This window comes from Anomaloglossus baeobatrachus, chromosome 4 (genome assembly GCF_048569485.1).
Source record: "Anomaloglossus baeobatrachus isolate aAnoBae1 chromosome 4, aAnoBae1.hap1, whole genome shotgun sequence".
NCBI lineage: Eukaryota > Metazoa > Chordata > Amphibia > Anura > Aromobatidae > Anomaloglossus > Anomaloglossus baeobatrachus.
This window is the reverse complement of record NC_134356.1, coordinates 59022444-59036878: the sequence shown is the minus strand read 5'-3', so window position 1 is coordinate 59036878 and position 14435 is coordinate 59022444. Positions and strand designations below refer to the sequence as shown.

The 14435-nt window shown below is 48.5% G+C and overlaps 1 protein-coding gene across 1 annotated transcript in view; it reads left to right on the top strand.

Moving 5' to 3' along the window:
• Positions 1-14435, top strand: part of RNF213 (ring finger protein 213) — a 486493-nt gene that overhangs the window by 44275 nt on the left and 427783 nt on the right. Inside the window, exon 2 of the mRNA XM_075344370.1 lies at positions 10915-11061. Coding sequence (XP_075200485.1) covers positions 10953-11061 — 109 coding nt within the window. The 5' untranslated portion in view covers positions 10915-10952. The remainder of the gene's footprint in view (positions 1-10914; positions 11062-14435) is intronic.

Genomic DNA, 14435 nt, shown 5'->3' with positions numbered 1-14435 from the left:
GAGAAATCCGCGGCAAAATCCGCGCATTTTCCGCAGCGTGGGCACATAGCCTTAAGCTACTTGTCTATTATCAGGGTTCACAGTGTTTTGGACGCGCCATGTTTTCACTGCATCAAAAACACTGCAATATACAGTACAAACACAGAGGATGGGATTTATAGAAATCTCCTGCCCACTGTGCTTGTTTTTCCTGCAGCGTAAATTGACGGAAATTTATTGTTACAGAGCTGTGAGTGGTCTCCGCAGGGAGAACATAGAGCACGGTGGTCCAGACCCCGATCGTGGACACGGGCAGCTGCGGTCTCTTGCGGATAGGACTCACAGCCCCGCAGGTCAGGACCCACTGCGTCCAGGATGCAGCATGTCCACATCATGGGCACGTACCATTATTTCTATCAGCATTACACCTTTTCAACAGCATTCAAGTAGGCTGTTTGGAATGTAGTACCTGTTCCTTGACTTGCTGCGAGCTCCCATTTTGGCTCTGCTGAGTTCATCTGCATAACATATTTAGCGTTAGCCCTGCTTATTGATTATATACAGGGAAGACAATTATTCTGTTTCATGGTTTTAAGTGTTTTTAATGGTGTGTTTTTGGTTACTAGTAAAACTGTGTTGTAGCTGTTCTGCTCGGTCCCAAAGTCAGATTGTGATCACCAGTGACACCTTCCAGATAACGAGCGCTCGGAGAAAGGAATGCACAACATTAATTCTGCTTATTTTCCTGTGCATAGATTTCTTCTACAATTTACAACCAATGTAATGCTGCATGCAACGTTTCCATTGGAAGCTCCATCAGCCGCCTCTTCTCAGAAATAGGTTATGATAACTCCGAACCTCAGAACATTGCATATGCGATAAGAAAATATTAGCGCAAGATAAAACCTTGAATATGCAACTGGTTAATACTAAACAAAATTTTCTACTACAGTATTAATACTAAAAAATATAAAATATAAAAAAAATAACCCTTCTATTTCAATTTCCTCAGGTATACTCTTTAGCACAGGGTTGTTGATGATGATAATAATAATAATAATAATCTTTATTTTTATAGCACTAACATATTCCGCTACATTTTAGAATTCACGAGGTTCATATACAAAGAAGTAACAGTTATAGAAAATTTAAGTAGAGCAAAAAACACCTACAATAAGGTGGGGTGGAGGGAAAAAGTACAAGTGCTTATTTACAAGGACAATCCAGCCATCTCAAAAAATGGGGGATAGATAAAGGCTGCCTGAGCCAGTCAGGCAGTCTTTGAGATGCTTTCAGTTGTGGTGGAGTTATGGTCTGAGAAATCGTGGAGGGACTCTTTGTGAATTGAATTTGGTTAGGGAGTGTGATAGGCCACCCTAAAAAGATGTGTTTTTTGGGAGCGTCTGAAGCTGAGTAAGTTGTGGATCGTCCTAGTTTTTGGGGTAGAACATTCCAGAAGATTGGTGCAGCTTGGGAGAAGTCTTGGATCCGGGAGTGGGAGGTTCGGATTAGTGTGGATGCTAATCGAACGTCGTTTGCAGACCGTGGAAAATGGGAAGGTTGATAGACAGAGATGAGGGTGGAGATGTAGGGGGGCTGCTGCAATGTGGAGAGCTTTGTGGGTGATAACAAGCAATTTGAATTGGATCCTATGATATATGGGCAGCCAGTGCAAGGACTGGGACAGAGCAGAGGCATCCGAGTAGCGGTTAGCCAGATAGGTGAAACTAGCTGCTGCATTAAGGCGGGACTGTATAGGAGAGCGTCTAGTTAGGGGGAGGCCAATTAATATAGCATTACAGTGGTCTAGGCGGGAGTGGATCAGGGCCACGCTGAGAGTTTTTGTAGATATCCATATAGAGGTTTAGTAGGTATCCACACAGCGTCTGTCTCATGGGTCCAGTACCCATAAGGGGGCTTCCCATCTACTCCACCATTTGGGGTCTGTAATACACTACAGATAGTTCAGTATATACATTATTCAATAGCTTGGGTAATATATATATCATAGCTTTTACAGCTATATAGAGCAATAAACAATACAATTTGCATTATTATTTATCCAGGTGTGCTGATCACTATTGTATTGCTTTCGCTTTCCTTTTGATCATCCACTGTGGAAAAGCACGAAAAAGCATATGCAGTTTTCTTCGGCGCTCCATTGGGAGACCCAGACGATTGGGTGTATAGCACTGCCTCCGGAGGCCACACAAAGCATTACACTAAAAAGTGTAAGGCCCCTCCCCTTCTGGCTATACACCCCCAGTGGGATCACTGGCTCACCAGTTTTCTGCTTTGTGCGAAGGAGGTCAGACATCCACGCATAGCTCCACTGTTTAGTCAGCAGTAGCTGCTGACTATGTCGGATGGAAGAAAAGAGGGCCCATATGGGGCCCCCAGCATGCTCCCTTCTTACCCCACTTGTGGTTTGTAAGGTTGAGGTACCCATTGCGGGTACAGAGGCTGGAGCCCACATGCTGTTTTCCTTCCCCATCCCCCTGAGGGGCTCTGAGGAAGTGGGATCTTACCGGCCCCCAAGCCCTGAGGCCGGGCTCCATCCACAGACCCAGTGAACCTGCTGGATACGGAGCTGGGTACCGTTCAGGGACAAGGCCCTGCAACTTTCAGGTACTCTGTGTCCCCGTACAGACAGGCACGCACACGCCAGACTTGCTGGGTGTGTTAGTGCGCCGGGGACAGTAGCGCTGCACGCTGGGGTTTGAGTCACAGCAGCTTAGCTGTGTGACTTCATGTGCTGGGAACTACCGCGCCGGCCACTCTCGGAGCGGCGGCGCGGCTGGGACTTGTAGTGCGCCGGGGACTTAGCGCCGACCGCGCTTTTACGGCGGCGGCGCTTATAAATTTAGTCCCCGGCTTTTGCGGCCTAGCTCCGCTTCGTTCCCGCCCCCTCCCTGTCAGTCAGGGAATGGGACAGACGCTGTGCAATCGTCAGCGCCGAGGGCTGGAGCCTTATTTACATGCTCCAGCCCTCTCACTAGGCACAGTGGGACGCAGGTTTCCCGCTTTTGGTCTGAGCGCGCCCAGGGCCCGCCCCCCCCCTCCACAGGACGCCGGCAACCATTCCTGCATGCAGTCTGGCTGGAGGACGGACACAGGCTCTGGGAGACCCAGACTAGGGATTTCTGGCGACCACACACCCGCGTTTAGCGGGCGGTAAGCAGCACATTAGTGCTGGCCCCACTAGTGCCACAGTGTTGTATTGGTGTACTTTTTCCTGTACCAGATATATATATATATATATATATATATATATATACTGCACTGTACGGTCGCTTCTTGGCTGTATACCCCTATATTGCTCTGAGGAGACAGCAACATGTCATCCACAAAACGCAAGGGTGCCAAGGCACGGGCTGTATACACTGCTTCTACAGCATGTGGGGCTAATCTACCAGCAGGCTCCAACGACTCTCATTGTGTGCAATGTTCAGTCCCAGTGGCACTTCGTCAGCCAGAGCCTATGGTGGTGGTAGCCCAGGCAGAGACGCCTGTGAACCCTGCCCCGGTGACGGGGACAGAATTTGCAGTCTTTGCTGATAAAATGTCTGTGACTATGACAAAAATCCTGGAGACCTTGCAGTCCAGGCCAGTTGCTCAGACCATGGACACTGCTGTGTCTATGTTCCCCGGTCCCCCTCAGTTGGAACTAATCCGTACTTCAAGGGGGTCCCAGGCATCACAGGCTGAGGGCTCTGACTCTGATGACAGTCCCAGGCCGCCTAAGCGAGCTCGCTGGGAGAGACCCTCCACGTCATCACGCGGGTCAGGGTCTCAGCGAGAAGGGTCTCTATATGATGAGACAGAGGTGGGTGATCAGGAGTCTGGTCCTGACACCGCACTCAATTTGGATACGCCAGATGGTGACGCCATGGTAAATGACCTTATAGCGGCCATCAATAGGCTGTTGGATATTTCTCCCCCAGCCCCTTCAGCAGAGGAGGCAGCTGCCCAGCAGGAGAAATTCCATTTTCTGTATCCCAAGCGTAAATTGAGTACTTTTCTGGACCACTCTGACTTCAGAGAATCAATCCAGAAACACCATGCTTATCCGGACAAGCGTTTTTCCAAACGTCTGAAGGATACACGTTATCCCTTTCCCCCTGACGTGGTCAAACGCTGGACCCAGTGTCCAAAAGTGGACCCTCCAATATCCAGGCTTGCAGCTAGATCCATAGTTGCAGTGGAGGATAGGGCTTCACTTAAAGATGCCAATGACAGACAGATGGACCTTTGGTTGAAATCTGTCTATGAAGCTATTGGCGCGTCGTTTGCTCCAGCATTCGCGGCCGTGTGGGCGCTCCAAGCTATTTCAGCTGGTCTGGCACAGGTGGACTCTTTCTTAAGTCCAGCAGTGCCGCAAGTGGCGTCCTTAACTACGCAAATGACTGCGTTTGCGACCTACGCTATCAATGCGGTACTAGACTCTACGAGCCGTACCTCAATGGCATCCGCCAACTCTGTAGTTTTGCGCAGAGCCTTGTGGTTAAAAGAATGGAAAGCAGATTCTGCTTCTAAAAAATGTTTAACCAGCTTGCCATTATCTGGAGACAGACTGTTTGGTGAGCAATTGGCGGAAATCATTAAACAGTCCAAAGGTAAGGACTCTTCCTTACCCCAGCCCAGATCAAGCAAACCTCAACAGAGGAAGTGGCAGTCAAAGTTTCGGTCCTTTCGAGGCTCGGGCAAGCCCCAATTCTCCTCGTCCAAAGGGACTCAGAAAGAGCAAAGGAGCTCTGATCCTGGCGGACTCACTCACGCCCCAAGAAAGCAACCGGAGGTACCGCTTCCAAGGCGGCTGCCTCATGACTTTCGGCCGCCTCCCTCCGCATCCTCGGTCGGTGGCAGGCTCTCCCGCTTTTGCGACATTTGGCTGCCACAGGTCAAAGACCGGTGGGTAACAGACATTTTGTCTCACGGGTACAGGATAGAGTTCAGTTCTCGGCCTCCGCCTCGGTTCTTCAGAACTTCCCCACATCCCGACCGAGCAGATGCCCTTCTGCAGGCGGTGCATTCTCTAAGAGCAGAAGGAGTGGTGGTCCCTGTTCCTCTTCGGGAACAAGGACAAGGTTTTTACTCCAATCTCTTTGTGGTGCCAAAAAAGGACGGCTCATTCCGTCCTGTTCTGGACCTAAAACTGCTCAACAAGCATGTGAACGCCAGGCGGTTCCGGATGGAATCCCTCCGCTCAGTCATTGCCTCAATGTCTCAAGGAGATTTCCTAGCATCAATAGACATCAAAGATGCTTATCTCCACGTGCCGATTGCTACAGAGCACCAACGCTTTCTACGCTTCGTGATAGGAGACGACCATCTTCAGTTCGTAGCTCTGCCATTTGGTCTGGCGACAGCCCCACGGGTGTTCACCAAGGTCATGGCGGCAGTGGTAGCAGTCTTGCACTCTCAGGGACACTCTGTGATCCCTTACTTGGACGATCTACTTGTCAAGGCAACCTCTCAGGAGGCATGCCAACTCAGCCTGGATGTTGCACTGGAGACTCTCCAGACGTTCGGGTGGATCATCAACTTCTCAAAGTCAACTCTGTTACCGACCCAATCACTGACGTATCTTGGCATGGAGTTTCATACTCTCTCAGCGATAGTGAAGCTTCCGCTGGACAAGCAGCGGTCACTACAGACTGGGGTGCAGGCTCTCCTTCAAAGTCAGTCGCACTCCTTAAGACGCCTCATGCACTTCCTCGGGAAGATGGTGGCGGCAATGGAGGCGGTTCCGTTTGCGCAGTTTCATCTGCGCCCACTTCAATGGGACATTCTCCGCCAATGGGACGGGAAGTCAACATCCCTGGACAGGAAAGTCTCCCTTTCCCAGACGGCCAAGGACTCTCTGCAGTGGTGGCTTCTTCCCACCTCATTATCACAGGGAAGATCCTTCCTACCACCGTCCTGGGCGGTGGTCACGACAGACGCGAGTCTGTCAGGGTGGGGAGCAGTTTTTCTCCACCACAGGGCTCAGGGTACGTGGACCCAGCAGGAGTCCACCCTTCAGATCAATGTTCTGGAAATCAGAGCAGTGTATCTTGCCCTACTAGCCTTCCAGCAGTGGCTGGAAGGAAGGCAGATCCGAATTCAGTCGGACAACTCCACAGCGGTGGCATACATCAACCACCAAGGGGGGACACGCAGTCGGCAAGCCTTCCAGGAAGTCCGGCGGATTCTGATGTGGGTGGAAGCCACGGCCTCCACCATATCCGCAGTTCACATCCCCGGCGTAGAAAACTGGGAAGCAGACTTCCTCAGTCGCCAGGGCATGGACGCAGGGGAATGGTCCCTTCACCCGGACGTGTTTCAGGAAATCTGACGCCGCTGGGGAAGGCCGGACGTCGACCTAATGGCGTCCCGGCACAACAACAAGGTCCCAACCTTCATGGCACGGTCTCGCGATCACAGAGCTCTGGCGGCAGACGCCTTAGTGCAAGATTGGTCGCAGTTCCGGCTCCCTTATGTGTTTCCACCTCTGGCACTCTTGCCCAGAGTGCTACGCAAGATCAGATCCGACTGCAGCCGCGTCATACTCGTCGCCCCAGACTGGCCAAGGAGGGCGTGGTATCCGGATCTGTGGCATCTCACGGTCGGCCAACCGTGGGCACTACCAGACCGACCAGACTTGCTGTCCCAAGGGCCGTTTTTCCATCGGAATTCTGCGGCCCTGAACCTGACTGTGTGGCCATTGAGTCCTGGATCCTAGCGTCTTCAGGATTATCCCAAGGGGTCGTTGCCACCATGAGACAGGCTAGGAAGCCCACGTCCGCTAAGATCTACCACAGAACGTGGAGGATATTCTTATCCTGGTGCTCTGCTCAGGGAGTGTCTCCCTGGCCATTTGCATTGCCTACCTTTCTTTCTTTCCTGCAATCTGGGTTAGAAAAAGGTTTGTCGCTCGGCTCCCTTAAAGGGCAAGTCTCGGCGCTATCCGTCTTTTTTCAGAAGCGTCTAGCACGACTTTCTAAGGTACGCACGTTCCTGCAGGGGGTTTGTCATATCGTACCCCCGTACAACCGGCCGTTAGATCCATGGGATCTGAACAGGGTACTAGTTGCCCTCCAGAAGCCGCCCTTCGAGCCTCTGAGGGAGGTTTCACTTTCTAGACTATCACAGAAAGTGGCTTTTCTGGTAGCGATCACATCTCTTCGGAGAGTGTCTGAGCTAGCAGCGCTGTCATCCAAGGCTCCCTTCCTGGTCTTCCACCAGGACAAGGTAGTGCTGCGACCCATTCAGGAGTTTCTCCCGAAGGTGGTATCCTCTTTTCATCTTAATCAGGATATCTCTTTGCCTTCTTTTTGTCCTCATGCAGTTCATCGGTATGAGAAGGATTTACATTTGTTAGATCTGGTGAGAGCACTCAGAATCTACATTTCCCGCACGGCGCCCCTGCGCCGTTCGGATGCACTCTTTGTCCTTGTCGCTGGTAAGCGCAAAGGGTCGCAGGCTTCTAAGGCCACCCTGGCTCGATGGATCAAAGAACCAATTCTTGAAGCCTACCGTTCTGCTGGGCTTCCGTTTCCATCAGGGCTGAAGGCCCATTCTACCAGAGCCGTGGGTGCGTCCTGGGCATTACGACACCAGGCTACGGCTCAACAGGTGTGCCAGGCAGCTACCTGGTCGAGTCTGCACACTTTCACCAAACATTATCAGGTGCATACCTATGCTTCGGCGGACGCCAGCCTAGGTAGAAGAGTCCTGCAGGCGGCAGTTGCCTCCCCGTAGGGGAGGGCTGTCTTCGCAGCTCTAACATGAGGTATTCTTTACCCACCCAGGGACAGCTTTTGGACGTCCCAATCGTCTGGGTCTCCCAATGGAGCGCCGAAGAAGAAGGGAATTTTGTTACTTACCGTAAATTCCTTTTCTTCTAGCTCCTATTGGGAGACCCAGCACCCGCCCTGTTGTCCTTCGGGATTTTTGGTTGTTTTTCGGGTACACATGTTGTTCATGTTGAACGGTTTTCAGTTCTCCGACGTTACTTCGGAGTGAATTTGTTTAAACCAGTTCTTGGCTTTCCTCCTTCTTGCTTTTGCACTAAAACTGGTGAGCCAGTGATCCCACTGGGGGTGTATAGCCAGAAGGGGAGGGGCCTTACACTTTTTAGTGTAATGCTTTGTGTGGCCTCCGGAGGCAGTGCTATACACCCAATCGTCTGGGTCTCCCAATAGGAGCTAGAAGAAAAGGAATTTACGGTAAGTAACAAAATTCCCTTCTTTACTGGATTCTCCATCTGAACGCACAATTTCTTTGATTTACAATGGCCTTATTCAGAGAAGTAACGTGGGAAAATTAAAGTTTCCATGGCACTGGGAAAGGGATTATTAATAATAATATTATTATTTATTATTTTAGCGCCATCAATTCCATGGCACTTTACATGTGAAAGGGGTGTACATAATAGTAGGGAGTGGACTTGTCCAGGTTGCATTGGAAAAAGGCGTTCCAATTCACCATTGCTTTTGCAGGTCAAGAGAAAAATTACAAGATCCCACAAGGTGGTTTTATTATCCCACTAAGTTACATATGATTTACCCTACAGTCTCTGATGTGGTAGGGAGGTGGGATCAAGGTTACATATTTGGTGGCATGGCAGCAATATTAAACTCTTTTTGGAGAAAGTGTTTGCAAATTATCATTTGCTCACGACAAATGGCATTTTAGGGAGTCCCCAAACTACATTCTCGACCCATCCTGGTATGTATGATCCTCATCCTGGTATACAGTGTGTCCACCCATATCCTGTCCACCACCATTAACTTGAGAACGGCGGCAGCTATAGGCATAGTAGTGGTGTCTAGGTATAGAAAAAAGTGACTTACAAAGTTGTAGGACATCATCAATTCAATACGAATCGACACCTTGCATACAAAAATACTATGATTAGAACGTGTAAAACTCACAAGGCTGCGGACGTGAAGCGATACCTCATGGAGACCTTCCTACAAGTCATTGGCCTCCACGCTCACCTTACCTGACCCCATTGGACTTCTTTCTGTGAGGTCACATCAAACAGCAGGTGTATGCGACCCCTCCACCAACATTGGAGGACCTACGACGACGTATTACAGATGCTTGTGCAAACGTGTCACCTACCATATTGCACAACGTGCAGCAAGATACAGTATGATGTCTAGAGTCCAGATGTGCATTGCAGCGGACGGTGGCCACTTTGAGCATCAAAGTTAAATGAGCGCCTTATGCGTGACCAGCATTCAATGTTTTGGGGGGGGGGGGTCATGGGTTTCATATTATAGCACATCACGCCACACACAAAAATTAAATGATTATACCCACCACCCCTTCACTTCCCTGGGGTGCGGTGTCCTCTTCTGATGTCGAAAAGTGACTTAAGCAGAGTAGTGCATGATGTCAATTCCAAGCGCCCCCAGTTACACGCTGAATTCAGCTGCCGGAATATTCATACATATTCAGTAATGCCGGCATTATGGGTGTGGGGAGCATTCAATATCCATTCTCTTTAATAGCGGATGCACGTGATCTCTCTGCTGCTGCAGGAAGCCGGCAGCTGGGTGATCAAGTGTGCCCGCTATTAAAGAGAATGGATATTCACTTCTCCCTCACCCACCTGTTGGCGCCGGCTTCAGTGCGAGAGGAGGGTCGGATTATGGGCATGGGGAGCAGTGAATATTCACTTTATTATCAAACACACAGTTTTCCCCGGGGCCAGCTCCTGCCTCATGTGACCCTGCTTCTGCCGGGTACATCTGGACTATAAGACCCACCCCCACGTTCCTCAAATTTTGTGGGAAAAAAAGTGCACCTTAACATCCAAAAAACATGGTGCATTAGGCTATGTTCACATTTCCGTTCTTTAGGATCAGTCACAATCCGCAGCTCTGATAGACAACGCAATCCGATTGGCGGATTCCGTTGTTTCCCATAGACTTGTATGAGCGGCGGATTGTGACTCATGACCCTGCGTTGCGTCCGCCGCGCAGTGCATCAGTCCTTTACTGACTGACTGTCGGGCAGGAGGGACACAGCATGCAACATTTTTTGTTGTGGCAAAAAAACGCACCCCGCAGGATTCCGTTGGAATCCGTCAGGAGGCATAATGTAAGTGTATGGTGCAGGATTCCGTTATCCTGCTCACGCAACGGATTCCAGTGCAGGAATCAGTCACGTTTTACTGAGCATGCCCAGCAGAACGTCCGAAATCCTATAAAATCAGTTCCTCCCTCTCTCTCCTCCCAGCCCCCCCCCCCACACGCAGGTTTTCAACTGAAATCAATGCACCAACGGAATCCGTTCTTTGTGAACAATTCAATGCATTTCTTGTCACACGTTGTACAACGCATCAGTCCCATGCGTCAAGCCACGCATGTGACTGATGCAAAACAGAAATGTGAACATAGCCTTAGACATATCTTGATGATATATGCGGCGCCATAACAAGGATGTACCAGCAATAACTAAGCATTGCAGTACCATATAATCATTATTAATGTTTTTAAAGGAAAATCTGTTTTCTAGTAAAGTTGCTTTGATAAAAAATATTTGGAATAAATATATTTACCACAAAAAGAACTGGAGATTTAAATTAGCTGAAGTAAAAATATCTATATTTTATTAATTCATTATACAAGAAAATATAAAGACAAGAAACACCACATAATTAAAAACAAGGTGCTATTGATATTAACAGGGGGAAGAAGGGAAAAAAAAAGGGGAAAAAAAGGGAAAGACTCTTTCCACTCTTTTTCTCAGTTAACCCGTTTATTTAAGTTTTCTATTATAGGAGGCCATCAGACACTTAGTATGCACCGTATTGCTTAATGTGAAACGCATCTACTTTTGTATTCGCTGCTAGCGAACTGGTGCTGGCCAATGTAATTTGTTGTATTGGATTCTGTAATATTAATGCTGATAATAAACAATGTATCCAATAATTTCCAGAAAATTTGGTGCTTTGGATGGTCGATTGTCTTTAGAAGATGAAGTGTCAGAAGTGCGGCCATGAACCTCCGGAAGAAAATCCGAGGTTCTGCAGTATGTGTGGAAAACCCATGCAACCGCCAGCCCCAATCAATCCAGCAGTTGAAGGTAAATGACACATTCTTTTTTTTTTTTTTAATTCTTTTATTTTAAGGGTGTAAATACTTGCCACAGTCAATAGTTTTTGTTCAGATTTTTGCAAATGTTGCAATATTTTGATAGGATTTTTAGCAAAAAAGGCATTTGACCATAGCATATGAATGCATCTTAATTACTTCTTTGATTTTCATCTGATACAAGCTTAAATGGGTTGTCCATGCTTGGACAGCCCTTTCTGATTCCACATGGTAAAATAAAAAAGTCTATACTCGCCTCCGTGGCCGGTGCGGTTCCACCGGTGCTGAGGCTTGCATGACGCTGTGACATCACGAGAGCCCTGCGTACAATCACCACCGGCTTCCCTCTTCTCGCCTTTAGACAAACAAGTTAATCAACAGGAAGGAGCGCTGCGGCTGCCGCTCACTTCCTGTTGATTGCTCATGTGTCTGAAGGTGGGGAGAGGGAAGCCGGTGGGGATTGGATGCTGGGCTCTCATGATGTCACAATGTCATGCAAGCCTCAGCACGGTGGAACCGCATCGGCCACGGAGGGGAGTGTAGGTTTTTTTTTATTTTACTTGGGGGAAACTTGTGAAATCAGAAGGGGTTGTCCTAGTAGTGGACTACCCCTTTTAACTTTTAGTTGCTGTGTAGACCCCTACGTTAAAGAGTTATTTCCAAGATAGTAAGTTATCCTGTGTATGTAGGATTGCTGCGGGTCCGATCACACAGTAGTCCTAAAAAATGGGTCTCTTGAGCCCAGGATTCAGGCTCTGCAGAGCCCCGTCTTGATTGGAGCAGAGGTGCTCATGCTTTACCTCTGATTCATTCATTGTCTATAGGACTACTGGAAATAGCCAAATACTGTGCTCATGCATGGATATAAGACACTTGAAATGGTTATTACCTTCTTATAAATTGATAACAAATCACCATTTATCAGTTGTTGTTGGTGGTCTGATTTCTGGGTCACCCATATCTTTAAAATTAAAGGGATTTTCCACTTTCAAGAAAGAGAAATGCCCCCAGATGCTGTGTTATACCTAAAATAACAAACTGAGCAGTACTCTCCCTCCCCGAGTTGGCTTCCTGCCTCTGCTAGGTTTTTGGTGTTTTGGCTGTAGTGGTCACATAATTTCGACAGAGCGCATTACTGTTTTTTTCCGATCACAGAGACCTGGTGGGGAGACGGCACTGTACCCCGTGGAGGGGGTGGGGGGTGTAAGGGAGTGAGTACCTGCTCTGTGTTATTTTAGGTTTGTAACAGTGTTTGAGATCCTCTTTCAAGAATGCGGAAAACCCGTTTAAAGGGAATCTGTCACCAGGTTTTTGCCATCTAATCTGAGAGCAGCATACGTAGGGGCAGAGATCCTGATTCCAGCGATGTGTCACGGAGTGTAGTTTTGATAAAATCACTGATTAGTCAGCAGTAGATTATCATTACAGGACTACTTGCAACGTGTGCACATAACCTTAGTATACGTGCCTACGATCAGGACTGACACAGCAGGTCCTGAATTGCGGGGCGGCGAGTCTCCTCTGCAGAAGAACACAGGAGATTGCAGCTGCCCATGCCTATGATCTGGGCTCGGGAGGCTGCGGTCTCTCGCAATGTTCCCCCTATGGAGAACGCTTGCAACACTGCAGCAAACAATTGACATGCTGCGGCTCGGAAAGTCGCACCACAGGTCAGTGTTTGCTGCTGGAAAAACAAACACAGTGGGCATGGGATTTCTAGAAACCCATCCACTGTGCTTGTTCTATACAATGCAGCGTTTTGGACTCAGCTGAAGTACACTGCGTCCAAAACGCTGTGAACACTGATCGTGGGCACGCAGCCTAAGAGCCCCTTTCTGAAATGTGCACCAATATATTTAGGCTGTATGAAATTGAAGGAAATGTTGCATATGCTTTCTAAATTCAGCCACTTCCCAAATTACACTGCGCTGAACTGAAAATTATGAGGGGGCGGGGGGGGGGGGGTAAAAAGAAAAAACTACAGTTGTCAGCCATTTTTGCCTTCATACCTTTGCAAAAAAGTAAAACTCTCCAAGACTGTTTTTATAAATGAATCCCATTGTGTATCTCTGGCCCAAATCAATGGGAAGTTCATAAGATTCTGACTTGTCTGTGACCTGCAATAAATCAGAAAGTGATCGGTGATTGCAGCGATGTGGAGACGATGAAAATAGTGGCATATTCTTGTTCAATGGACTTAAATGTTGCATTTAAAGTGAACCTATTTGGTTGAGTTGGAGGACCCCCTGTTGGGTGAGAGGGCCATGACCTCCATCCCACCAGCATTTATAATTTATTACTATATACCTGCCTAACCAGCCCCTTATACTGTCTGACACCTAAGGCATGTTTAAAAAAAAAAAAAAAGTTTTAATAAACAGTTTTATGCTAATTAAGCTTTTGACTAGTTGATGAGTGTTTGTTAGCCCAGACTAGTCAGCTCGCTCTGCATGTTATCACGCCCCTGTGGGCACGATAATGCCCCTGTGAGCTTGATAACATGATCTGTAAAGGCCCCGTCACACACAACGAGATTGCTAACGAGATCGTTGGTGAGTCACAGTTTGGCTATGTGCCCATGTAGCGTATTTTCATGCAGTTACTCTGCGATCTGCACCGCAGCGTAACTGCATGCGTCCTGCGTCCCCAGCACAATCTATGAAGATTGTGCCTAATCCATGCCCACGTGGCGTATTAGAACGCAGCGCTTCGGCTACTGCCGAAGCGCTGCGTTCTAAGAAGTGACATGTCACTTCTTTCATGCGCTTTGCATGCAGCCCCCGCTCTGACTATGGGAGGGGCTGCATCCAGAGCGCATGAAATCGGCTTTTCAGTACGGACTATTTCTGCAGCGATTTGAAGCGCATGTGTGCTGTTCAAATCGCTGCAGAAATTTCTGCAGGGACAGAACGCAACGTGGGCACATAGCCTTTCTGTGACGCAGCAACGATCTCGCCAGCGATCTCATTATGTGTGACACCTACCAGCGATCAGGCCCCTGCTGTGAGATTTCTAGTCGTTGCAGAATGGTCTGGACCATTTTCTTCAAAGGCGATGTCCTGCTGGGCAGGACGCATCACTGTGTTTGACGCTATGTGACAGGGTCCCAATGACCGCCGAGATCGTTATACAGGTTGCTACTGCGACCTGTATCGTTACTGCGTTGTTGGTAAGATCTGACTGTGTGACATCTCACCAGCGACCTCCCAGCGACTTACCAGCGATCCTTATCAGGACGTATCGTTGTCGGGATCGCTGGTAAGTCGTTGTGTGTGACTGGACCTTAAGAGCCATCGTTATCTCCAGCTACTTCAAATCCCACGCATGCTGGTGGCAAAACACACACGTTTTGCACGGTCCATGGTG